Source organism: Bufo bufo, chromosome 2, assembly GCF_905171765.1.
Source record: "Bufo bufo chromosome 2, aBufBuf1.1, whole genome shotgun sequence".
In the NCBI taxonomy this organism is placed as follows: Eukaryota; Metazoa; Chordata; class Amphibia; order Anura; family Bufonidae; genus Bufo; species Bufo bufo.
Window position 1 is genome coordinate 466,328,157 of NC_053390.1, and position 24,246 is coordinate 466,352,402.

The 24,246-nt window shown below is 45.7% G+C and overlaps 1 protein-coding gene across 1 annotated transcript in view; it reads right to left on the reverse strand.

Annotated features, from left to right (window-relative positions):
- Positions 1-23,539, reverse strand: part of LOC120989518 (AP-1 complex subunit mu-1) — a 50,251-nt gene extending 26,712 nt beyond the window's left edge. Inside the window, exon 1 of the mRNA XM_040417667.1 lies at positions 23,353-23,539. Coding sequence (XP_040273601.1) covers positions 23,353-23,394 — 42 coding nt within the window. The 5' untranslated portion in view covers positions 23,395-23,539. The remainder of the gene's footprint in view (positions 1-23,352) is intronic.
- Between the last annotated feature and the right edge of the window lie 707 nt (positions 23,540-24,246).

The following is a 24,246-nucleotide window of genomic DNA, read 5'->3' on the forward strand; positions in this document are numbered from 1 at the left end:
TTTGCTGACATGACAACCACTTTAACCCCTTCCCGACACATGACGTAACTAAGTCATGGCAGCAGATCACTTGCTGCATTTTGATGTACTAATACGTCATGGTGATCAGGCGGGCACTGGAGCGGTGCACGCCCGATCACTTGCAAGGGTCCGGCAGTCTCTGATCGCCGGGCCCCTGCTGTATCCGCCAGCATTACTGTAAAAGCCAATGCCGGCGGATAAACCCCTTCTATGCCGCGGTCAGCGCTGACTGCAGCATAGAGAGTATTTGCGGCAGGTGAGGAAGCCCATCGGGCAAAGCATTGGGACCTGCCTTCTAAGGGGGCCGAGGAGATCCAGCCCCAGGCTGGGTTTACTAGGCAACCTGTTAGTGTATTACAGAGAGTAATACACTAACAGGCAATGCATTACAATACAGATGTATTGTGATGCAGTGCAGAGGGGATCAGACCCCCAAAAGTTAAGTTCCATAGTGGGACAGAAATAAAGTTTTAAAAAAAAGAAAGAGTAAAAAAGAAGTTTTTTTTTTTAATCAAAAAAATAAATAAAGTTTAAAGTAAAAAAAAAAAAAAAAAGCCCCTTTCCCCTGATTTAATAGTAAAATATAGAAAAACAAAACAAATCAAAACCACACCTATTAGGTATCATCGCATCCACAACGACCGGCTCTATAAATATATCGCATGATCCACCCTGTCGGATAAACACCGTAAAAAAAAAAAAAAAAGCCATTTTTGTCACCTTACATCACAAAAAGTGCAACACCAAGTGATCAAAAAGGCATATGCCCCCCAAAATTGTACCAATAAAACAAACAGTCACCTTATCCGAAAAAACGAGCCCTACACAGGACAATCGCTATATATATATATATAATATATATATATATATATATATATATATATATATATATATATCTCAGACTATGCAGACACTAAAATATAATTCTTTGTTTCAAAAATGCTATTATTGTGTTAAAGTTAAATAAATAAATAGTAGACATATTAGGTATCGCCGCGTCCGTAACAACCAGCTCTATAAAAATATCACATTACCTAACCCCTCAAGTGAACACTGTAAAAATAAATAAATAAAAACTGTGCCAAAACAACCAATTTTTGGGTCACCTTGCCCCATAAAGTGTAATAATGAATGTTCAAAATACCATATGTACCCAAAAATTGTACTAATAAAAACGTCAACTCTTTCTGCAAAAAAACTAGCCCCTGCACAAGATGACCGGCAGAAAAATATCAAAAATATGACGTTCAGAAAATGGAGACAGAAACATTGTATTTTTTCAAAAATGTTTATTATGTAAAACTGAAACAAAGAAAGTAGACATATTGCATATCATTGCGTCCGTAACAACCTGCTCTATAAAAATAGCACATGATCCAGCCTGTCAGATGAACATTGTAAAAAAAACAAAGATTGAAAACTGTGCCAGAGCAGCCATTTTTTGGTTACCTTGCCTCACAAAAAACGTAATATAGAGCGATTAAAAAAAATCATATGTATCCCAAAATAATACCAACAAAACTGTCACCTTATCCCGTAGTTTCCAAAATGGGGTCACTTTTTGGAAGTTTCAACTGTAAAGTATTGAAATCAGAACCAATGACTTGAATAGGCTGAACTGCAAATAGACCATGCGACTGATATATGGCGACATCACATGGCATGGGAGGAGGCAGCGCCGCTCACGTAGAGCCTGGCCTCTTTTAACAGATGATTGGCAGGGGTTCTGGGTGTTAGATCCCCACCAATCAGATACTGATGAAGAGAGAACAATGTTATCAATGTTATTTCTTTATACAAAGTGAAAAGACAATGACAGTATAATGAGTTATGTGACAGAAAGATAAAAAATATTGTTATAGCTCTTAGAATGAGGGCTTGGGCATTAAGGTCCACAAAGTCATATTGTCCACTGTGTTGTATGTGCCATTACCATTTGGAAACGCTAAATGGACAGGGTAGACGCTTGCTCACTGAGCCAAATATGGTTCAAAATATTCTTTTTTCCCTTGCAAAAAGATGATCCTTTAATTAACCCATGCAACATTTCAGCTCCCACAAGCATTTATCAAGCAATAGTGCATCTGTGTCAGGTATATACCCAAAATCAAGATTTAATGTAATAAATGACTTCAATCAATAATTCAAAAGTTACAGAATATCTACATACACGTTTTATACTGTGCACACAAAGTGTCAATGATGAAGGCAGTGAAGTCGGTAAGCCAAAGTTGAGTCCGACCCCTGCATTTTATCACACTTCGACCCCAACTCCCTCATAAAGAATTTAAAGGGAACCTGTCATCTCCAAAAACCATCCTAAGCCGCCAGCAGTACCTGAGAGTAGCCAGCAGCGGGTTTCCGACAATGGTTTTCTTTCTGAAGGCAGATGCAGCAAAAGTACTGAAAACGTTGTTTTATCCCCTGCCGGGCACGCTTCTCCACACATGCTTGAAGTCACGGAGACAGCGGCCTCCTTGCTTCAAGTCACGGTAACCACGCCCTGTTCCCTGCCCTACGCTGTGACTGACAGCGCTTGTGCACGAGAGTTCAGCTGGCTTTGCCGAACAGCTGGCTGTCAGTCACAGCGAAGGGGCAGGGAAGGGGGCGTGGTGACCGTGACTTGAAGCATGACTAGAAAATCACGCGGGCAGGGGATAAAAGAACGTTTTCTGGGCTTTTGCTGCATCTGCCTTCAGGAAGAAAACCATCATCGGAAACACGCTGCTGGCTGCTCTCAGGTACTGCTAGCGGCTTGGGATGGTTATGGGAGTTGACAGGTTCCCTTTGATGATAATAGCTTTCCTGTAGTAAAATGGTAACATTGGGCTTTTTCTCACTATCATGTAAGTAATAAGGCAACTTAGATAGAACTTACACTATGTTTATTGGAATACAATTTCTAAAATTCCTAACATTTTCTAAATTCTTTTAAGTAAATGCAATACAATGCACTGTGCATTTAGTAACTGGAAAATACAGTTATATACTTAATTCTAAGGCTACTTTCACACTTGTGTTTGGTGCGGATCAGTCATGGATGTTCAGAACGGATCCGTTTGTATTATCTGTAACATAGCCAGGATGGATCAGTCATGAACTCCATTGAAAGTCAATGGAGGACAGATCCGTTTTCCATTGTGCCAGAGAAAACGGATCCGTCCCCATTGACTTACATTGTGTGTCAGAACAGATCCGTTTGGCTCAGTTTCATCAGACTCTGCAAGCAGCGTTTTGGTGTCCGTCTCCAGAGCGGAATGGAGACTGAACTGATGTATTCTGAGCGGATCCTTTTCCATTCAGAATGCATTAGAATGCAAACTGATCCGTTATGGACCTCTTGTGAGAGCCCTGAACGGATCTCACAAACGGAAAGCCAAAATGCCAGTGTGAAAGTAGACTAAGAAATCTATGAATTTGTCCTCAGAAAAAGTTAGAAAAGCTCTATATGGAAGTACTGGAAATGCAGAGAATCATTTGCAAGTCTAAATAGGAATAAAAGAAGCATTTATGAAGTGTATCTGCTATATTCAGTGACTGCAATGAAAGGGTTGTCTGGGAATAAGTAACTTCTCACAGGTTCCTGCAGCCTGTTTCCGCTATGGAAAAAAGAAAAATAGGGCTGCAACGAGTACTCGATTAAATCGAGTAATTCGACACAATAAAAATCCTTGGTCTCCCGCTGGCCCGCAGAGATACCCAATCGATACTTTTGTTCCGGTATTGATACCGGGATTTCCATTTTTTCGATGCTGGGCTGCGCTGCTGCGTAGTCTAGTATCAAAGAACATGAGCCCGCTGCTGTCAGGGCGCTCATGTTCCCTCAGCAGCAGAGGGGGAGAAGAAAGCATTCTCTCCTTCCCCCCTGTGCTGCTGCTGCCCTGCCACCAATGAGGAGAGAGGGGCGGGCGCACTGCGCAACCAATGATAGCACTTTTCATGGGTCCGGACTTTAAGTAGCAGGCTACACAGAGCGGCGCCCAGAGATGTCCCTGCACTTACTATTATTCCTGGGAGCCGCTCCGTTCGCCCGCTGTGCCCCATTACTGCCTCCTGCTCCATATGCTATCGGAGCAATGGGGAGGAGCGGCACCTGAGGGGTTAACTGCCTCTGATCTGCTGCCAGTACCTGCCTCCTGTATTAAGGGTCCTGTATTGCCTCCTGCAGTGCGCCCTCCCCCCCCCCCCTCACCACCTCTTCATTGGTGGCAGTGGCCACAGCCCCTCACCTCCTCTTCATTGGTGGCAGTGGCAGCTTCTGATCGGAGCCCCAGCAGTGTAAGCCTGGTGCTCTGATCAGTTACCATGGCAGCCAGGACACTACTGAAGTCCTGGCTGCCATAGACAGCTCCCTGCTGCTGTGTGCACAAAGCACAGGGCAGCAGGGAAATGTGCGAGATCCTATTCACCCTGAGAGATCTATCAGGGTGAATAAGACAAGGGATGAAAAGATCCCAGGTTCTGACCCCTAAGGGGGGAAATAGTTATTAAATAAAAAGAGTGTTAAAAAAATATATATATTATATATTAAAAGGGGTTCTGCACTTTGTTTTAACTGATGATCTATCCTCTGGATAGATCATCAGCTTCTGATCGGCAGGGATCCGACACCCGGGACCCCCGCCGATCAGCTTTTTGAGAAGGCAGCAGCGCCGCGGCCTTCTCACTGTTTACCGCCGGCCCAGTGACGCCACAACTAGTGTCAACTAGCGTGGGCGGGGCTAAGCTTTTTTCACTTGAATGGAGCTTAGCCCCGACCACGCTAGTTGATACTAGTCGTAACGTCACTGGGCCGGCGGTAAACGGTGAGAAGGCCACGGCGCTGCTGGAGTGCCGCTGCCTTCTCAAACAGCTGATCGGCGGAGGTCCCGGGTGTCGGACCCCCGCCGATCAGATGCTGATGATCTATCCAGAGGATAGATCAGTTAAAACAAAGTGCAGAACCCCTTTAAGTATAAATCACCCCCTTTCCCAATTTCACATATAAAATATATAAAAAAATAAAAATAAACAAACAATCACATATCGCCACGTCCGAAAAGTCCAAACTATTAAAATATTTAATAAGCCGGAACAGAAAAAAAATAAAATGTGCGATTCGCCATTTTTTAAAATACGGAGTGCACGTGGCTTTTTTTTTTTTTTTGCGTGGTATCGAGTATCGCAATACTTTTTTATGGTATCGAAATCAAATCAAAAATTTGGTATCGCAACAACTGTAGTTGTAACAGGAAGAGATGGGATGCAAATGAGCTCTTAACAAGCTCTGCCTCTAATGCCCCCAGATGTAAGGCAGCTATCCTATAAGTCAATGTTCAGCTCTTAACCACCTCCGGACCGCTGTACGCACAGACGCGTCCTGGAGGTGGTTGTTTCATTCCGAGTGGACGCGCCGGCGCGTCCTCTCGCGAGATTTCGGTCACAGCCGGCCCGCGCATGCGCATCGCGGGCCGGCAAAAGTTCGAGGAGAATTGCATCAGCAACCTGCCAGCCAATGATCGTCGCTGGCAGGTTGCTGATTTTTAAAAAATCGAATCACAAGCCATATAACAGATCATATTAGTAAATATGATCTGTTATATGGCTTCTCTGCTCCTGTGCTGGTCCTTTTCGTCGGTTGGATCCAGCACAGGAGCAGACTGAACTGTGAGTAGCACCAACACTACACCTTAGCCCCAGATCACCCCCCTGCACCCCAATTAACCCTTTGATCACCCCTTTGATCGCCCCTGTCAATCACTAGTGAAAGACAAAAAGTGATCAGTGTAAACTGTCACTTTTTTTTTTCACTAGTATTGGCTGTTAGGTTTTAGGGAAAGTTTAGGCCCCTTGGTTAGGTAGTTAGCGTCAGTTAGCGCCCACCCCACCGCACCGCAGTCACTTTTATTCGTTGATTAGCGTATCGCTAATCAGCATTTGTACTTTTATAGTATCTGTAAGTGATCAAAACTGATCACAGTCAGATCTATAATAGTATTAGTGTCACCTTAGCTCGCCCTCCACCCAAAACGCAGTGTTTGCCCGATCAGGCCTGATCGGTCGCCCACACGTGCGTTCACCCACGCCCGCCCCACCGCAGTGACAAAAAATTTTTTTTTTTTGATCACTGCACATTCACTTTACACGCACTGCGGCGATAAAAAAATCAGTTTTGATATTTTTTATCAACCGCAGCGGCCTCCGGTACTTCGCTAGCCTCCCCTTTGTAAAACAGGTTTGCTTTTTTTCTTGGGTAGTCTCAGGGAATACCCCTAAATTTAGTAGTCCAAAATGTCAAACAGGGGGTATTCTTCTGAAGAGGCCTACAGGATTCTAACCCAGTCGGATGAGGAATGGGAACCCTCATCTGACAAATCTAGCGGGTCAGAATATGAACCTGTAGAAAGCAGTGGCTCTCTGACCCAAAGTTCGGACGAGGAGGTTGAGGTCCCTGGCAGCACCAGGCGTACCCGGCCCCGTGTCGCTAGACCACAGGTTACGCAGGATCCGCTTCAAGAGCAGCAGAGTGGGGCTGTCGCTGCCGGATCACGTGGTGAGACATACACCAGCAGCGCAGCCCTTCCTGGACCTAGTACCAGCACTGCCGTACAACCTGGTGAAGTAGCGAGCACCAGAAGGGCAGTTGAAGCTGGCACGGTGGCACGTGCAGTAGTTACCCCGTCGCAGCCACCGCGCAGACAGGCCCGTAGAGCCCCTAGAATCCCTGAGGTGCTGGCAAACCCTGATTGGCAGTCACCAACTTCAGCCGCACCTGTAGTTCCCCCTTTCACCGCCCAGTCTGGAGTTCGGGTTGAGACGGCTCAAATCGGTTCGGCCCTGGGATTTTTTGAGCTGTTCTTGACTGCGGAGCTCTTGGACTTAGTCGTGGCAGAGACAAACCGGTATGCCACACAATTTATAAACGCAAACGCGGGAAGCTATTATGCCCAGCCTTTCCGGTGGAAACCAGTCCAAGTTTCCGAACTTAAAATTTTTCTGGGCCTTCTCCTCAACATGGGCCTGACAAAAAAGCATGAATTGCGGTCATATTGGTCCACGAACCCGATTCATCACATGCCCATGTTCTCTGCTGCTATGTCCAGGACACGATTTGAGGCCATCCTGCGTTTTCTGCATTTTAGCGACAACACGACCTCCCGTCCCAGAGGCCACCCAGCTTTTGACCGGCTCCACAAAATTCAGCCCCTCATAGACCATTTCAACCAGAAATTTGCAGATTTGTATACCCCTGAGCAAAACATCTGCGTAGACGAGTCCCTAATACATTTTACCGGGCGCCTTGGCTTCAAACAATACATCCCAAGCAAGCGTGCCCGGTATGGGGTCAAATTGTATAAGCTCTGTGAAAGGGCCACAGGCTATACCCACAAATTTCGGATCTATGAGGGAAAAGATCAGACCCTGGAGCCGGTCGGTTGCCCTGACTACCTGGGGAGCAGTGGGAAGACAGTCTGGGACTTGGTGTCACCCTTATTCGGCAAGGGGTACCATCTTTATGTGGACAATTTTTACACAAGTGTGGCCCTCTTTAGGCATTTGTTTCTAGAACGGATTTGCGCCTGTGGCACCGCGCGAACTAGTCGCGTGGGCTTCCCCCAACGGCTTGTAACCACCCGTCTTGCAAGGGGGAGAGGGCTGCCTTGTGTAACGAAGAACTGCTCGCGGTGAAATGGAGAGACAAGCGTGACGTTTACATGCTCTCCTCCATTCACGCAGTCACGACAATCCAAATTGAAAGGGCAACCCGTGTCATTGTAAAGCCCCTCTCAGTCCACGACTATAATGCGCTCATGGGAGGGGTGGACTTCAATGACCAGATGTTGGCTCCCTATTTAGTTTCCCGCAGAACCAGACGCTGGTATAAGAAGGTGTCTGTATATTTAATTCAATTGGCGCTGTATAATAGTTTTGTTCTCTACAGTAAGGCTGGGAGAACAGGATCCTTCCTCAAATTGCAGGAAGAGATCATCGAGAACCTCCTTTACCCAGGAGGTTCCGTGGCCCCATCCACCAGTGTAGTTAGCTGTCTACACGAGCGACATTTCCCCAGTGTCGTTGCTGGTACCTCAACCCAACCGCCACCCCAAAAAAAATGTCATGTCTGTAGCAGGAGTGGAATAAGGCGTGACACCCGCTATTTCTGTCCTGACTGCCCTGACCACCCTGCCCTATGCTTAGGAGAGTGTTTCCGGAAGTACCACACACAGGTACACCTAGCATAGGGATTGCATCTCACAGGACAGGCACACAGGGCTATTAGGGCCCTTTTACTCACAGCTGCTGCAAACCTCTCCTTTCACCTGGGATAAAGTGCATAACGTACTTTGCCACATCTTTGGGCGATTTGCGCTTTGCACATTGTCCCATGGGGAAGGAGAGGTTTGTTCTATAAAGGTAAAAAAAACTAAACAAAAAAAAAATTACCGGTAAGTAAAAAAGTAAAAAAAGTAAAAAAAAAGTTAATATGTTCTGTTCTAAAGTTAATAAAGTTATTGCTTTGCGGCCTGGTTTTTTCTTTTTTGTTTTGTTTTTTTTACCTTCCAGGTGGACCAATCGATCGACTAGCTGCAGGACTGATGTGCATTCGGACAGAAGCATTGCGCTGCTGTCAGATTACACGCAAGTCGGTGTATGCGGCGCTGCAAGACGAGATTTCTCCTCTGCAGTAAAAGATACGTTTGCCGAGGCATATGAGCTGAGGAGATGGCGGTGTTCATATACTTTGGCAAACACTTTGTATATCTAAAAAAAAAAAATCCCGGCAATGATTTATTCATCCACATCGATTGATGTGAATGGAGAAATCGGGTTTGCCAGGGCATACGAGCTAAGTGGGTATGGATGTTGGGCGGAGCTCCTATGTCCTGGCAGACGCCTTTCCCCTCCATTTTCTTTTTTTGGCAGAGATTTTTTCATCCACATTGATCGATGCGAATGAAGAAATCTGTGCCGTTCATTTTTTTCTTTCAGCCCAGAGGCTGAACGGAAAAAAAAAATCTCATTACCTGTATGCTCAATATAAGGAGAATAGCAGAAACTCCTAATGCTGGGCATACATGTAATGATTGCGGAGACCCTCAAATGCCAGGGCAGTACAAACACCCCACAAATAACACCATTTTGGAAAGAAGACACCCCAAGGTATTCGCTGATGGGCATAGTGAGTTCATGGAAGTTTTTATTTTTTGTCACAAGTTAGTGGAATATGAGACTTTGTATGAAAAAAAAAAAAATCATTTTCCACTAACTTGTGACAAAAAATAAAAAATTCTAGGAACTTGCCATGCCCCTCACGGAATACCTTGGGGTGTCTTCTTTCCAAAATGGGGTCACATGTGGGGTATTTATACTGCCCTGGCATTTTAGGGGCCCCAAAGCGTGAGAAGAAGTCTGGTATCCAAATGTCTAAAAATGCCCTCCTAAAAGGAATTTGGGCACCTTTGCCCACCTAGGCTGCAAAAAAGTGTCACACATGTGGTATCTCCGTATTCAGGAGAAGTTGGGGAATGTGTTTTGGGGTGTCATTTTACATATACCCATGCTGGGTGAGATAAATATCTTGGTCAAATGCCAACTTTGTATAAAAAAAATGGGAAAAGTTGTCTTTTGCCAAGATATTTCTCTCACCCAGCATGGGTATATGTAAAATGACACCACAAAACACATTCCCCAACTTCTCCTGAATACGGCGATACCACATGTGTGACACTTTTTTGCAGCCTAGGTGGGCAAAGGGGACCACATTCCAAAGAGCACCTTTCGGATTTCACAGGTCATTTACCTACTTACCACACATTAGGGCCCCTGGAAAATGCCAGGGCAGTATAACTACCCCACAAGTGACCCCATTTTGGAAAGAAGACACCCCAAGGTATTCCGTGAGGGGCATGGCAAGTTCCTAGAATTTTTTATTTTTTGTCACAAGTTAGTGGAAAATGATGATTTTTTTTTTCATACAAAGTCTCATATTCCACTAACTTGTGACAAAAAATAAAAACTTCCATGAACTCACTATGCCCATCAGCGAATACCTTGGGGTCTCTTCTTTCCAAAATGGGGTCACTTGTGGGGTAGTTATACTGCCCTGGCATTCTAGGGGCCCAAATGTGTGGTAAGGAGTTTGAAATCAAATTCTGTAAAAAATGACCTGTGAAATCCGAAAGGTGCTCTTTGGAATATGGGCCCCTTTGCCCACCTAGGCTGCAAAAAAGTGTCACACATCTGGTATCTCTGTATTCAGGAGAAGTTGAGGAATGTGTTTTGGGGTGTCTTTTTACATATACCCATGCTGGGTGAGATAAATATCTTGGTCAAATGCCAACTTTGTATAAAAAAAAAAATGGGAAAAGTTGTCTTTTGCCAAGATATTTCTCTCACCCAGCATGGGTATATGTAAAATGACACCCCAAAACACATTCCTCAACTTCTCCTGAATACAGAGATACCAGATGTGTGACACTTTTTTGCAGCCTAGGTGGGCAAAGGGACCCATATTCCAAAGAGCACCTTTCGGATTTCACAGGTCATTTTTTACAGAATTTGATTTCAAACTCCTTACCACACATTTGGGCCCCTAGAATGCCAGGGCAGTATAACTACCCCACAAGTGACCCCATTTTGGAAAGAAGAGACCCCAAGGTATTCGCTGATGGACATAGTGAGTTCATGGAAGTTTTTATTTTTTGTCACAAGTTAGTGGAATATGAGACTTTGTAAGAAAAAAAAAAAAAAAAAAAAAAAATCATCATTTTCCACTAACTTGTGACAAAAAATAAAAAGTTCTATGAACTCACTATGCCCATCAGCGAATACCTTAGGGTGTGTACTTTCCGAAATGGGGTCATTTGTGGGGTGTTTGTACTGTCTGGGCATTGTAGAACCTCAGGAAACATGACAGGTGCTCAGAAAGTCAGAGCTGCTTCAAAAAGTGGAAATTCACATTTTTGTACCATAGTTTGTAAACGCTAGAACTTTTACCCAAACCATTTTTTTTTTTACCCAAACATTTTTTTTTTTATCAAAGACATGTAGAACAATAAATTTAGAGCAAAATTTCTATATGGATCTTGTTTTTTGAAAGTGAAAAATGTCATTTTTTTGCAAAAAAATCGTTAAATTTCGATTAATAACAAAAAAAGTAAAAATGTCAGCAGCAATGAAATACCACCAAATGAAAGCTCTATTAGTGAGAAGAAAAAGAGGTAAAATTCATTTGGGTGGTAAGTTGCATGACCGAGCAATAAACGGTGAAAGTAGTGTAGTGCAGAAGTGTAAAAAGTGGCCTGGTCTTTCAGGGTGTTTAAGCTAGGGGGGCTGAGGTGGTTAAAATAAGCCTTAAGACATGACTTGGATATTAAATAAGCCAGCACCTCATCTGCTGTTTCGGGGTGATTGCCCCTCAGTGCAGAGCAGAGAGCACTGGCTTAACTGGGTGAGAGGCCTGTGTCCGGGTCAGGGGGGAACTAACTCTCCAAGGGATAGTTACAACAGTCACCTAAATTTCACCCCTCAACAAGTATTAAGCAAATATATTGCTGCATTTGTGGGAGGGGAGGCTGATTACAAAGCTAATTACACGCACCTGTGGGCCCAGGCTGGCTGATTACTAAGCTGATTATATGCACCTGTGGGCCCAGGCTGGCTGATTACTAAGCTGATTATACGCACCTGTGGGCCCAGGCTGGCTGATTACTAGGCTATTTATAGGCACCTGTGGGCCCAGGCTGACGATGATTCAGCTGATTTCACTACCTCTGAGTCAGCTCTAGGATACAGCAGCATGGTGTGGAGGCTCCTTACGGCTGGGCGACGGCAGAATGTCTCAGGAGGGCGCTGGTATTCATGGTAGGATCGGAGTTGTTTGCATGGGACCCATGCTGCGGTCCGCGACATGTAGCGCTCTGGGATGAAGCAGAGTTTGGGCACTAATGGTCGAACCATGGTTGTTTGTATTGTTTGTCTGGCTATTCAGAGGCCTGGTGGGGCCATTGCATACAGTTATTGGGGTAGCATGTGCTTAGAGTGGACATGGTGGTATGTTTTCTGATACCTGGTTTACATGCGGGGTGCGTGTCTGCAGTTGGCTCAAGCTACGCGTGATGGGTTTATTTAAGTGATGGTAAATGTGGATCAATGGTAGATTAAAAAAAAAAACTCCTGCAGCATCATGTGGAGGTTCGGTTGCGCCTGGGCAATGGCAGAAGGTGCCAGGCGAGTGCTGGCATTCACGGTAGGATCGGACTTGGTTACATGGTCCGTGACTTGTAGCGCTCTGGGGCGAAGGGGGTTGGGCTCCATGGTCAAATGATCGTGGTTAGGATTGTTACCTTCAAAGCTACATCCGTGTGTCTGCATTTACATTTTGTCCTATACGCCATTCACTACTAGAGCTGCGTTCGCTGTTGCATTACATTAATACTCTGCTCACTTTCAGATTGCATTCATACGGCTGCTTTATACCATGCTCCTCATGCTCACACTCGGAGCTGTGCCCATACCATGTTTTTAGGCACCACTCACATCCAGAGCTGCATTCACCCACTTGTTCTTACATCATGTGTTATACTCTGCTTCCACTTAAAGCTGCATTTCTTTTCATTGCTACATAATGGTTACTCTGTATTCTTACTAGGGCTATCAGCACACCGCTCTGATACTGCTCTTCCGATAAACATAGCTGCTTTCTTTTCAGGCTTACGTTTCTTTCCTCGGTGGTTTGTTACATTCCTTAGGCCTACCTTTTTCTGTTTACTTGGGTGGAAGAGGGGAATAAAAAAAAAATGGGTGGTGTTCTTTAATCCTGGTTTGCATTCACTCAGACTGGTCTCCTTTTACTTCTGGTCCGCATTCACGCAGATTGATCTCCCGCCCCAGTTAACCAAGTAGCTCCCTAGCGGACAGTGGGCCAAAAGGAGTAAGTTCCTACTATGTTTTCACAGTTGTTCATTCGTTTGTCACGACAAGGGTCTTTTCTTAGCGAACTGCAATGCCTCTGGCTCTTGTTTTTCTCCCATCTGTTTCAATTTCGCGGTTGGTTAATGTTTCATTCATGCAAGTGGTTCGGATCACTAATGTCTATGCATTTGCCATTAGGTCTGGCTCACGTTTTAATTACTTATCGTCACTGCAAGGTCATCCAGGTCAATCTCTTGGCTTCAGGAGGCCTCATGGCTCCGGGGGCCCGATGACCGTTCTTCATGTTGTTCGTTAGGGGTACAATATGGTTGTAGGCTGGTTAGCGTCCTAGGTTTATTGTCAGAGAGGGTCATGGTTATGCGAGTCCCCAAGTCATACTGGTGCTGCATAAGTGGTTTATAAATAAAAAATAAAAAATTAGAGTCTCTCACGCATGGCTTCACCGTTTTTAGGTTTACACATATGACTCTGGCATTAGTCTCTCACGTATGGCTTCTCCGTTTTAGTTTTACACACATGACTCCGTCATTAGAGCCTCTCACGCATGGCTTCTCCGTTTTTCGGTTTACACTTATGACTCCGCCATTAGTCTCTCACGCATGGCTTAGCCATTAGAGTCTCTCACGTATGGCTTCTCCCTTTTAGTGTTACATATGACTCCGCCATTAGAGTCTCTCACGCATGGCTTACCCCTTTTAGTGTTACATATGACTCCGCCATTAGTCTCTCTCGCATGGCTTCTCCGTTTTAGTTTTACACATGTCTCTGCCATTAGAGTCTCTCACGCATGGCTCCGCCATTAGTCTCTCACGTATGGCTTCTCCGTTTAAATTTTACACACAACGCCAGTCGAGGCCAGCTGCGTGGTCCCACAACAAGTAAGTTCCATGTCTTTTTCTGCCTTCAGACCCGCTCGCATGGCTCAGTCATCTGTGGCTCGCATTACAATTTTCTTGTGGTGGCTCGCACGTGTGACTTGTGCCATTAGAGTCTCACTCACGTTATTGTTTTCCCTGACTTTTTATTTTCTAGGTTGTTGGGTTTTCATTGTTTTCTTTATAAGCAGTCATCCCAAGCCTGCCTTTGCGGACATCATCTTCTCCCAGGCATGCTTACTTAATCTACAAACTCGGGCTGAGGGTGTTGGTGTCCGGCCTAAGTCCTGGGTATCGGTCCATCTTCCAGTAGGAGGTACGGTAATAAGGCGCAGTTTACGAAGTCTGTCATGTCTTCTGACACGACAAGTCCTATCACGACTACAGGCGCAGCATACATAGTTTATCACGACCTTAAGCATTTTCTGTCACAACTGCAGGTATTGTGTACGTTCTGTCCTTATTACAGGCAACATTAGCTCGTTAATCGAAATAGCCATGTATTCCTGTGGATGGTTCCCCAGGCCTGGTGGGTTTACACATTTCACTTAATTTACTACTACAGTAAGACGGCAGACACCATGTTCTGACTTTTGGGCCCTTAATAGGAAGTGTGGCCTGGGGAATAAGTAGAGGTAAAGTATTTTGCCACCAGGAACAGTTGGTGCCCGATCAGGGCCCTTGGCAGATGGTTGGGGTTCATCTGGGCCGGGGGTCTCGGGCTGCAGCCCTCCGGCTGTTGCGGGGCTGCAGCTCCCACGGTGCCCGGACAGCCTACAGGTATCAGCCTACAGCAGGGCGTTGTGGTTTTGCGGCAGCTGGGGGGCCGCGGTTTGGGATGCAAATCTAGGCACTTCCAACAGATTCACCATTGTTTGTTTCATTCTGCAGCTCTCAGGATTCAGACCTTCTCGTAATATGGTCATATGTTAGTCAACATAGGAGTAAATCGTTCCTGGTTACCAGACACTCTTTCAATTGCATCAGCATTAACCATCTCCAAGAACGATGTGGCGGTACACATGACAAAGAGGTAATATAGATGGAAGTCACTGATATATACGGTATATTCCGCACCTCCATCGTGAAGGGTCTTTTCCGTTCCAAATCGGGTGTCGTAACGGTACGTATATATTTACTCTAAACAAGGTCTGCTCTTTTTGGCCCCTTTAGGCTGCCCTACCACGGCAGTCATGGCATAATTCTACTGCTTGTTGTAGATAGGGGTTAGATAGGTTAGGTTCACCTTTCTGATAGCCTATCCGACCACAAGTGTTTCTCATTATTACTTAAAGGGGTTGGCCTCCCTAAGTATCAAAAATCCAAAGTTCCCTAGACAATAGCCAAAACCATGAAGTATTAATATCTAAAGCTAAATGTACTGTCTATTTATAATTTTTCGAACCTGTTCACCATGACATACTTCCCAGGGGGAGCTCCTCTGACCGGATGTGTGTTCGGAGCAGCTGTAAAGTGAAAGTAAATATCCCAGCATGCACCGCAGCAAGCATCTTCAAAGGAGAAGTCACATGACATCCCCGTCCACCTGTGTTTTCACATACAGTCGTGGCCAAAAGTTTTGAGAATGACACAAATATTAGTTGTTTTCACAAAGTTTGCTGCTAAACTGCTTTTAGATCTTTGTTTCAGTTGTTTCTGTGATGTAGTGAAATATAATTACACGCACTTCATACGTTTCAAAGGCTTTTATCGACAATTACATGACATTTATGCAAAGAGTCAGTATTTGCAGTGTTGGCCCTTCTTTTTCAGGACCTCTGCAATTCGACTGGGCATGCTCTCAATCAACTTCTGGGCCAATTCCTGACTGATAGCAACCCATTCTTTCATAATCACTTCTTAGAGTTTGTCAGAATTAGTGGGTTTTTGTTTGTCCACCCGCCTCTTGAGGATTGACCACAAGTTCTCAAAGGGATTAAGATCTGCGGAGTTTCCAGGCCATGGACCCAAAATGTCAACGTTTTGGTCCCCGAGCCACTTAGTTATCACTTTTGCCTTATGGCACGGTGCTCCATCGTGCTGGAAAATGCATTGTTCTTCACCAAACTGTTGTTGGTTTGTTGGAAGAAGTTGCTGTTTTTGGTACCATTCTTTATTCATGGCTGTGTTTTTGGACAAATTTGTGAGTGAGCCCACTCCCTTGGATGAGAAGCAACCCCACACATGAATGGTCTCAGGATGCTTTACTGTTGGCATGACACAGGACTGATGGTAGCGCTCACCTTTTCTTCTCCGGACAAGCCCTTTTCCAGATGCCCCAAACAATCGGAGAATATGACTTTGCCCCAGTCCTCAGCAGTCCATTCACCATACTTTCTGCAGAAGATCAATCTGTCTCTGATGTTTTTTTCTGGAGAGAAGTGGCTTCTTTGCTGCCCTTCTTGACACCAGGCCATCTTCCAAAAGTCTTCGCCTCACTGTGCGTGCAGATGCGCTCACACCTGCCTGCTGCCATTCCTGAGCAAGCTCTGCACTGGTGGCACTCCGATCCCGCAGCTGAATCCTCTTTAGGAGACTATCCTGGCGCTTGCTGGACTTTCTTGGACGCCCTGAAGCCTTCTTAACAAGAATTGAACCTCTTTCCTTGAAGTTCTTGATGATCCTATAAATTGTTGATTGAGGTGCAATCTTAGTAGCCACAATAGCCTTGCCTGTGAAGCCATTTTTATGCAACGCAATGATGGCTGCACACGTTTCTTTGCAGGTCACCATGGTTAACAATGGAAGAACAATGATTTCAAGCATCACCCTCCTTTTAACATGTCAAGTCTGCCATTTTAACCCAATGTAGGGGATGATGAGATCCGCACACCCTGTTAGGGTGGTGGGTGCCCACGAAGGACGTGGAAACGTCACGTAGCAAAGTGAAGAAATTCGTGGCACACTAGAGTAATTTTGATGCAATTTAATTAATTCATTGATGTTTTACATCATTTCACAACTTCATGTATATATACATAATTGATACATCCGGATAGCAAATTAGGCTTGTATAACGTGTCCCAACGTTTCGGCCATATATCTGGCCTTTGTCAAGGGATCTGTGGTTGTAATAGTGGAGACCTCGTCCGGATATGCCATTTTAACCCAATCAGCCTGACAATGATCTCCAGCCTTGTGCTTGTCAACATTCTCACCTGAGTTAACAAGACGATTACTGAAATATCTCAGCAGGTCCTTTAATGACAGCAATGAAATGCAATGGAAAGGTTTTTTTGGGATTAAGTTAATTTTCATGGCAAAGAAGGACTATGCAATTCATTTGATCATTCTTCATAACATTCTGGAGTATATGCAAATTGCTATTATAAAAACTTAAGCAGCAACTTTTCCAATATTTATCTAATTCTCAAAACATTTGGCCACGACTATAGAGACAAGAGCCCCTCAGACATTATCAAAAACTCAGGTCATCAGTAAATAACTGCTGTACAGACATAGTAATAGAAGGAACGCCCCAGTCCAAGCAGTAAAGAGAGTTTACTACCCGTCCCACACATATGTTTCGGGGGGGGAGGAGTTATCATTGAGAGGGAGAGTTATCATTTTCCTTGTTTCTGAAAAGTGGCGTTAAAAACTTGCGAACTATGGGCCAGATTTATCATTACTCTGACAGCTCACTCCACTTTCACATATGGCTAAGGTCAGTTTTAACCAAGTCAGATTTATGATCGGCCCTTTAAGACTGTAATAAATGTGGTTTGACGGGAGCAGTTTATCCGTCAGTAAGCAGCTTTACAAAAGTCGCACGTCTTTACGAAAAAGTCGCATGTTTTATTAAAAAGTCTTATAAGATAAGCATGGTCCTCACTGGAGTGAAATTGCGCATTTTTTTGCGACTTTTTTGCAACTATAGTAAATCTGTCTAGAAATTCATTTACATAAGAACACGCCCACTTTCAGAAAACTGGCAAGCATAGCACAGAGCAGAAAAAAAGTTGCTAATTTTTGCGCAGTTTTAGCTATTGCTCAAAAATTTGCGACTTTTTCACTCCATTATTCTGACTTGAGCTAATGATAAATCTGGCCCTATGTGTTTGCAACTTTTTAACTGCGAAAAGGGGTGTGACAATGGCAGGGAGCCAGTTTTCTGACTCAAATGAAGCCAGAAATCTTCGGCAGCTCTGAGCTGAGCACCTTGTTTAGGTGCACGGACTGCCGGAGGAGAGGGATCTTTTGAGTGGGGGGACAGATCTTTGTTGCACAAGAACTGTGATGAATAAATTTGTACAAGTCGATCTGCTCACATAGAAAGGAGCGTCCTGTCTATCATCACACAACTTACTCCGAGCTGACAGCCTAGAAGTCATCTATGAAAATATGACTGCCCTTCACCTGGGGAAAAAGGGAAACAAGTATAGTCAGACATCTCTATATACAATGTACAGGGGCTCACGGATCACCGTATACAGTGTACAGGGGGGTCACGGATCTCTATATGCAGTGATGGGGGGTCACATATCTCCATATACAGTGTGCAGTAAGGAGAGGGCACACAATTATAGATGGTGAGACCAGTGACTGCTGCTGATATCACGGACCTCACAAGGGGTTAAAGCTCCTGAACTGTTGGTCTGGCTGTAATATCATGTCTGTGATAAGAACACAGTGCAGAGGGCCCATAAACAGGACAGACACTGGGATTGCTCACAGTTTGTGGTCCTCACCACCTTCCTGGCTCTGCTACATCCTCACATGTTAGCAGGATCCTCTCAGTACAGGGGAAACAGAGGGGGCAGAGCCTGCAGTCAGATCAGCCATCACAGCTTCCCCTCCTCCTGCAAAAGTTTCTTTATTTCTGCTTGAATCTTCCTGCTAAGCCCCTGCCAGCCCTGCACAGACAGGAGTGCCAGTATAGAAGGAAAGCACCTCTGATACAAGCAGGGTGCTTTAGGACCCAGACAGGGGATTAAAGAACATTTTTACAGCATCTTCTTCAACTGCCTGCAGGAAGAAAATGATCGTTACAAACATGCTGCTGGCTACTCAGGTACTTCTGCCGGCTTGGGATGTTTGTTGGAGGTGACAGGTTCCCTTTAAGTGCCAACAGAGTGGCCAACCGCTTTAAGGGAACCTTCCACATTGAACATGGCTTCTGAGCTACAGGCACCATGTTATAGAGCAGAAGGAGCTGAGCAGATTGATATATAGTTTTGTGGGAAAAGATTCAATAAAACTTGTATTTTCTACATTTAAATTCCATCTCATTCTGGTCTTTGAAGTCAGAGGCGGTCCTATCAGTGATTGACAGCCTTCCCTCTATAAGTTATACTGAATCTTTTCCCATAAAATAATATCAATCCGTTCAGCTTCTCCTGCTTTATAACAGGCTGCTTGCAAATGACACTAGAGTTTCATGGTGACAGGTTCCCTTTAAAATCTTACCTCCAAGATTGTTTCTGTATGGAACGCCAACACGTAATTCTCCTTAAGTAGCCTGCTTAATCTACGGAAACTTTTAGGTCACTAGCATTGTAGGGAATCCTAGGAAAACTTCTAATCCTCTACTCAGATTTCCATGGAAACGTGATGTGAGGGCTGCGCAGACCAGAAAACACCTGTATAGAGATGTGCGAGTGCTACGTCCTCTTCATTACACTGCGTGTCGTCTGAGGCGAATGGAATAGCAGGGGTCCAGATGGCGACCAAAATGGTCGCCAATGCGACTTGGAATTGCAAAATGGCGACAAGACTTTGTAGTCTTGTCGCCATTTGCGCCTAAACCCTCCGCTGCTCTGCCTCTAAGAAAAAAAGGCTTTCATCCAGCAGAGACACGCTGCAGCAGTCTGCTGGATGAAGATCCGCTCGCTCACACTACTCGGCATAGAGGGTGGGCGTGGCTTGGGTTCCCGCATCTTGTGCTTCCGCTTCCAGCAGTCTGCTTCTGAATTCACATGACGTCTGTGAGATCCCGGCCCAGAGTCCTGCTGAGTGCAGGAGCGCACGGCGTCATTGGTCGCTATGACGCCGTGCGCTTCCTGCTGCCGCCGCAGTACAGTGATACACTGGTTACCAGTGTATTACTGTACTACGGCGGCAGCAGGAAGCGCACGGCGTCATAGCAACCAATGACGCCGTGCGCTCCTGCACTCAGCAGGACTCCGGGCCGGGATCTCACAGACGTCGTGTGAATTCGGCACTCCTACATCGCAAATCCTGTCAAGCTCCTAGCAGACCTTGGACTCCAGTTTTCCCTCACAACGAACTGATGTGACTAACAAGTCTCAAATTTTGCCGCTTACCCCCTCGCTGCCTGGTTCCTTGGTTTCCAACACCTCAAGTGCCTTTGAATCCAGCCCCATCCACAAAGGCCCCCCTTTTCAGGGACCAGTCCATAGTGTCCTTCCTCCAGACACACCACCTGATCCCCCAAGAACAGACACATTATCCCATCAATGGACCCTTCTGCCTCAGAAACAGAACCAGAGGAGTCTCCACTGAAAAAGTGCAGACTCCTAACATTCCCTCTGAGATCCCTAATGGAGCTTCTCCAAACATTCTCCCCTGGATGGGCTCCCCTCACCCATCCAGCAAAGTAAATCATCCTGAATCAATGGATCTTTCTAAGGGCAAAGAACAGGGCTACAGGTTCAATGGTCGCTCTCGGGCTGAGAGACCTTATAGTCGTAGGTCACGTGGTGATAGGTTATCCAGCTCCAGACACTCAGACTTCGGCCTCTTGCACACGACCGTATGCATTTCGCAGTCTGCAAAAAATGGTTCTGCATAAAATCCGGATGACGTCCGTGTGCATTCTGTATTTTGCGGAACGGATCAGCCGGGCCCCTAATAGAACAATCCTCTCCTTGTCCGTAATGCGGACAATAATAGGACATGTTCTATTTTTTTGTGGAACAGAAGTACGGACATACAGAAACAGAAAGCACACGGAGTAACTTCCGTTTATTTTGCGGACCCATTGAAATGAATGGTTCTGTATACGGCCCGCAAAAAAAACGAATGGAATGGACATGGAAAGAATATACACGTTCGTGTGCATGAGGCCTTAGATGTCTTATATGCTCCTAAGCATCCCAGCTATATTATATATATATATATTTTAAATTTGGCGACTAAAAATTTCATTTGGCTCCTAAATTTTTCAGGTTAGGAGCCAATGGCTCCTTCATATTTTTTTTAGTCTGGAGCCCTGAATAGTACTCACTCCATTCACTTGAATTGGGCAAGCACTTGTAATTACACTAGAGCACCACCTCCTCCTCAAACAGCAGCAGGGTGCCAGGTGCCATCAATAGAAAACCCCTCCACAGCCCACATCGTATGTATCGCATGGAGCACCACCACCACCACCTCCTCCTCCTCCAACAGCAGCAGGGTGCCATCAATAGAAAACCCCTCCACAGCCCACATCGTATGTATCGCATGGAGCACCGCCTCCTCCTCAAACAGCAGCAGGGTGCCATCAATAGAAAACCCCTCCACAGCCCACATCGTATGTATCGCATGGAGCACCGCCTCCTCCTCAAACAGCAGCAGGGTGCCATCAATAGAAAACCCCTCCACAGCCCACATCGTATGTATCGCATGGAGCACCGCCTCCTCCTCAAACAGCAGCAGGGTGCCAGGTGTCATCAATAGAAAATCCCTCATCGTATGTATCGCATGGAAGGTTTGCTCATTCCCCATCCCCTCAGGTGTTGTAGTAAATCCTATCTCCAGTCTGGCAGTGCAGGTGGATTATAGATGGCACATGGAGGGCAAAACACGGGCATATGGAGCAACAACGGACCCTTCTCAGACACAATACTGATTGTGAATGAGCATCTGGCTGCTGTGTGATATATCATTTCTAGTGTTCAGCGTACAAGGTTTGGGTTATCTAAGAATTCCGATATGGATTCTGCTACCACGGACCATAAGTTATCCATAACGGAATTCTTAGATAACCAGAACCTTGAAAACGCAAGTTCGCTCATCACTGATCATTTCCACAGGATCCATTATGATCTGTTCCTTTTCTCCATTGATGCTCATAGCTTTCCGTCATGTATCAGGTTTTTATTACTGAAGCATGCTAACCTATTATGTATCACAAATCTGCGGAAACACAAGTGTGACCACTGGAGACCACACTTAGGCCTCATGCACACGACAGTGAAAAAAAAACATCCATTAAAAACGGACACACTGTTAGTTTTTCATGGCCATTTTGCATCAGTGTGTGCATCCATTTTCTGGCCGTTTTGCATCCCTTTTTTTATGTCCGTTAAAAACGGACATGAATAATGGATAAATTTGATTGGCAGTTATTTCTAGACCCACCCTTCTGAGAACACCCACAGGATGGTAGGCCCCCAGCTAAAATAATGTCCCCCATAGTGTATGATTTTTTTTTTTTACCGCTTTCAGCTTTAATAATGCTCCCAATGTAGGCCCCCCATCTTAAATAATGTCCCCCATGGTGTATAAATGATTTTTTTAATGTCCCCATCTTAAATAATTTCCCCCAATAATGCCCCCATAGTGGCACACCGCAGTTTTTTTTAGTTGATTTTACAAAAAATAAAAACACTCACCTTATCCACTTGCTCGCGCTGCAGCAGTCTCTTCTCTCTTCACAGAGCGGAACCTGCCGAAGGTGCGCGATAATGTCACTGCGCACTCCCACGTGGTTACGTCACCACAGAGATCGCAGGTCCTGCTCAATGAAGACAGAAGAGACTGCCGCTTCGCGAGCAAGTGGATGAGGTGAGGGTTTTTTTAACCCCTAAATTGCCTGGGTAAAGTGTACCAGTTTTTAACGGCAGATATTGACAGGAGTGCACCCGTCTATCGGCCGTTAAAAACGGTCCCATTGATTTCAATGTAGTCCGTCTGACTGTGAAAAAATAGGACATGTCCTATTTTTGGACGGACGCTACTCACTGGCCGTTAAAAAAAACGGCCATGTGAATAGCCCCATAGACTTTCACTGGTGCGAAAAATGGCCGTGTGACGGCGGTTACTTAGAAGGCCTAACTGTAGTTCCGCTTCGAGGTATGGCCTCTACCTCAGTCCAGATCTTGGGTTCTACAGTACAATTCCTGTACATACTCTGAAGATCGGATTCACAGTGCGCACCCTGAGAAGATCACTGTGGGCGACTCCTAAGCTGCCAGAACCCCAGAACTTCCAGGAGTATGGGAACTCTTTGCGATGCTGAGTTTGCAGAAACTTGGGGCTGCACTGATCTTTCCTCATTAGCGCTGTGAAGCCCCTTGGTAATTGCTGCACTGATCTTTCCTCATTAGCGCTGTGAAGCCCCTTGGTAATTGCTGGTCGAGCAGTTTCCCAGAATACACTGACCAGGCTTGATGGGACGCAGCTGGAGCCTGAAGTCACGTGACCTTATTAAATTGCGGCTAGCCATACAAAAATACGTGTCCGCTCTATATCCCTAGTATAGGACGTTTATACTGCCGCCTGCCCAGGACACAGATCCCGCCATGACTGGCGATTTTAAAGCTGCCAGCTGGGTGAGGCCAGCCTGTGCCACCGTCTGCCACGGGGCGCCTCTCACCTTGCCCTTCAGGTCCAGCACATAGACCGCGCTCGCCGACATCCTCCTCCGCTGCGGTCAGCTTTCCTGAGAAACCGCTCCGCAGACGTCAGTCCCAGCTCATGCCCGTTATACCTCACTCTAGCGGTCTGCGAGACTCAGAGGAAGCGCACTCTCATCCCTTCCGGCCATCACTGTCACGGGCCCCTCCACTCCCAAGATGGCGGCGCCGAAACGACAGAGCTCGTCATAAAGCCAGTCCTCTACCAAGATGGCTGCGGTGCGGTGGAAGGAGCCACTGGACTGGATAAATAATGTCCGTTCATGGTGGAAGCGAACAAGCGGCGCCAAACGCCTGTCTCTGAACTACGCTGTCTGGCCAGAAACCAGATGGGATAATGGAATATACAGGACAGGAGTCTGTCTGCTTTACAGAAACAGAATGAATATAGTGAAATATAAGCATAAGGACTGGTAGATGGGCTGTAGAATCCACTGAACCTAGCTGAACATGTACAGGGGCAGACCGGCCATAGACCCTCCAGGGAAATTTCCCAGTGGGCTGCCTGAACCTTCCTCATGGCTGATGTTGCCAGGTACATAAGTATCTGATGCTCAGCATTACTTCAAGAGGTATTCCCATCTCAGACAATGGGGGCATATCGCTATATCACTTTTGGGTAGGGTGGCCGCTCGGGCCACCCTCAAAAGACGGATGGTAAAACCCTGCCCACGGCTCTGTTTAGACCATGCCCCTCCCACTCCGCAGCCAACGGGGATTTATGAACCGCTGGTCAGCTGTACGGGTTGGAGGGAGGGCGAGTTTACCCCTGCAGCTCACATTCAGACAGTACAGTGTTGCTGTCTACATCCCTGCGTTCGTCCAGGCCCTGCTCCAGATGGAGGACAGGCAGT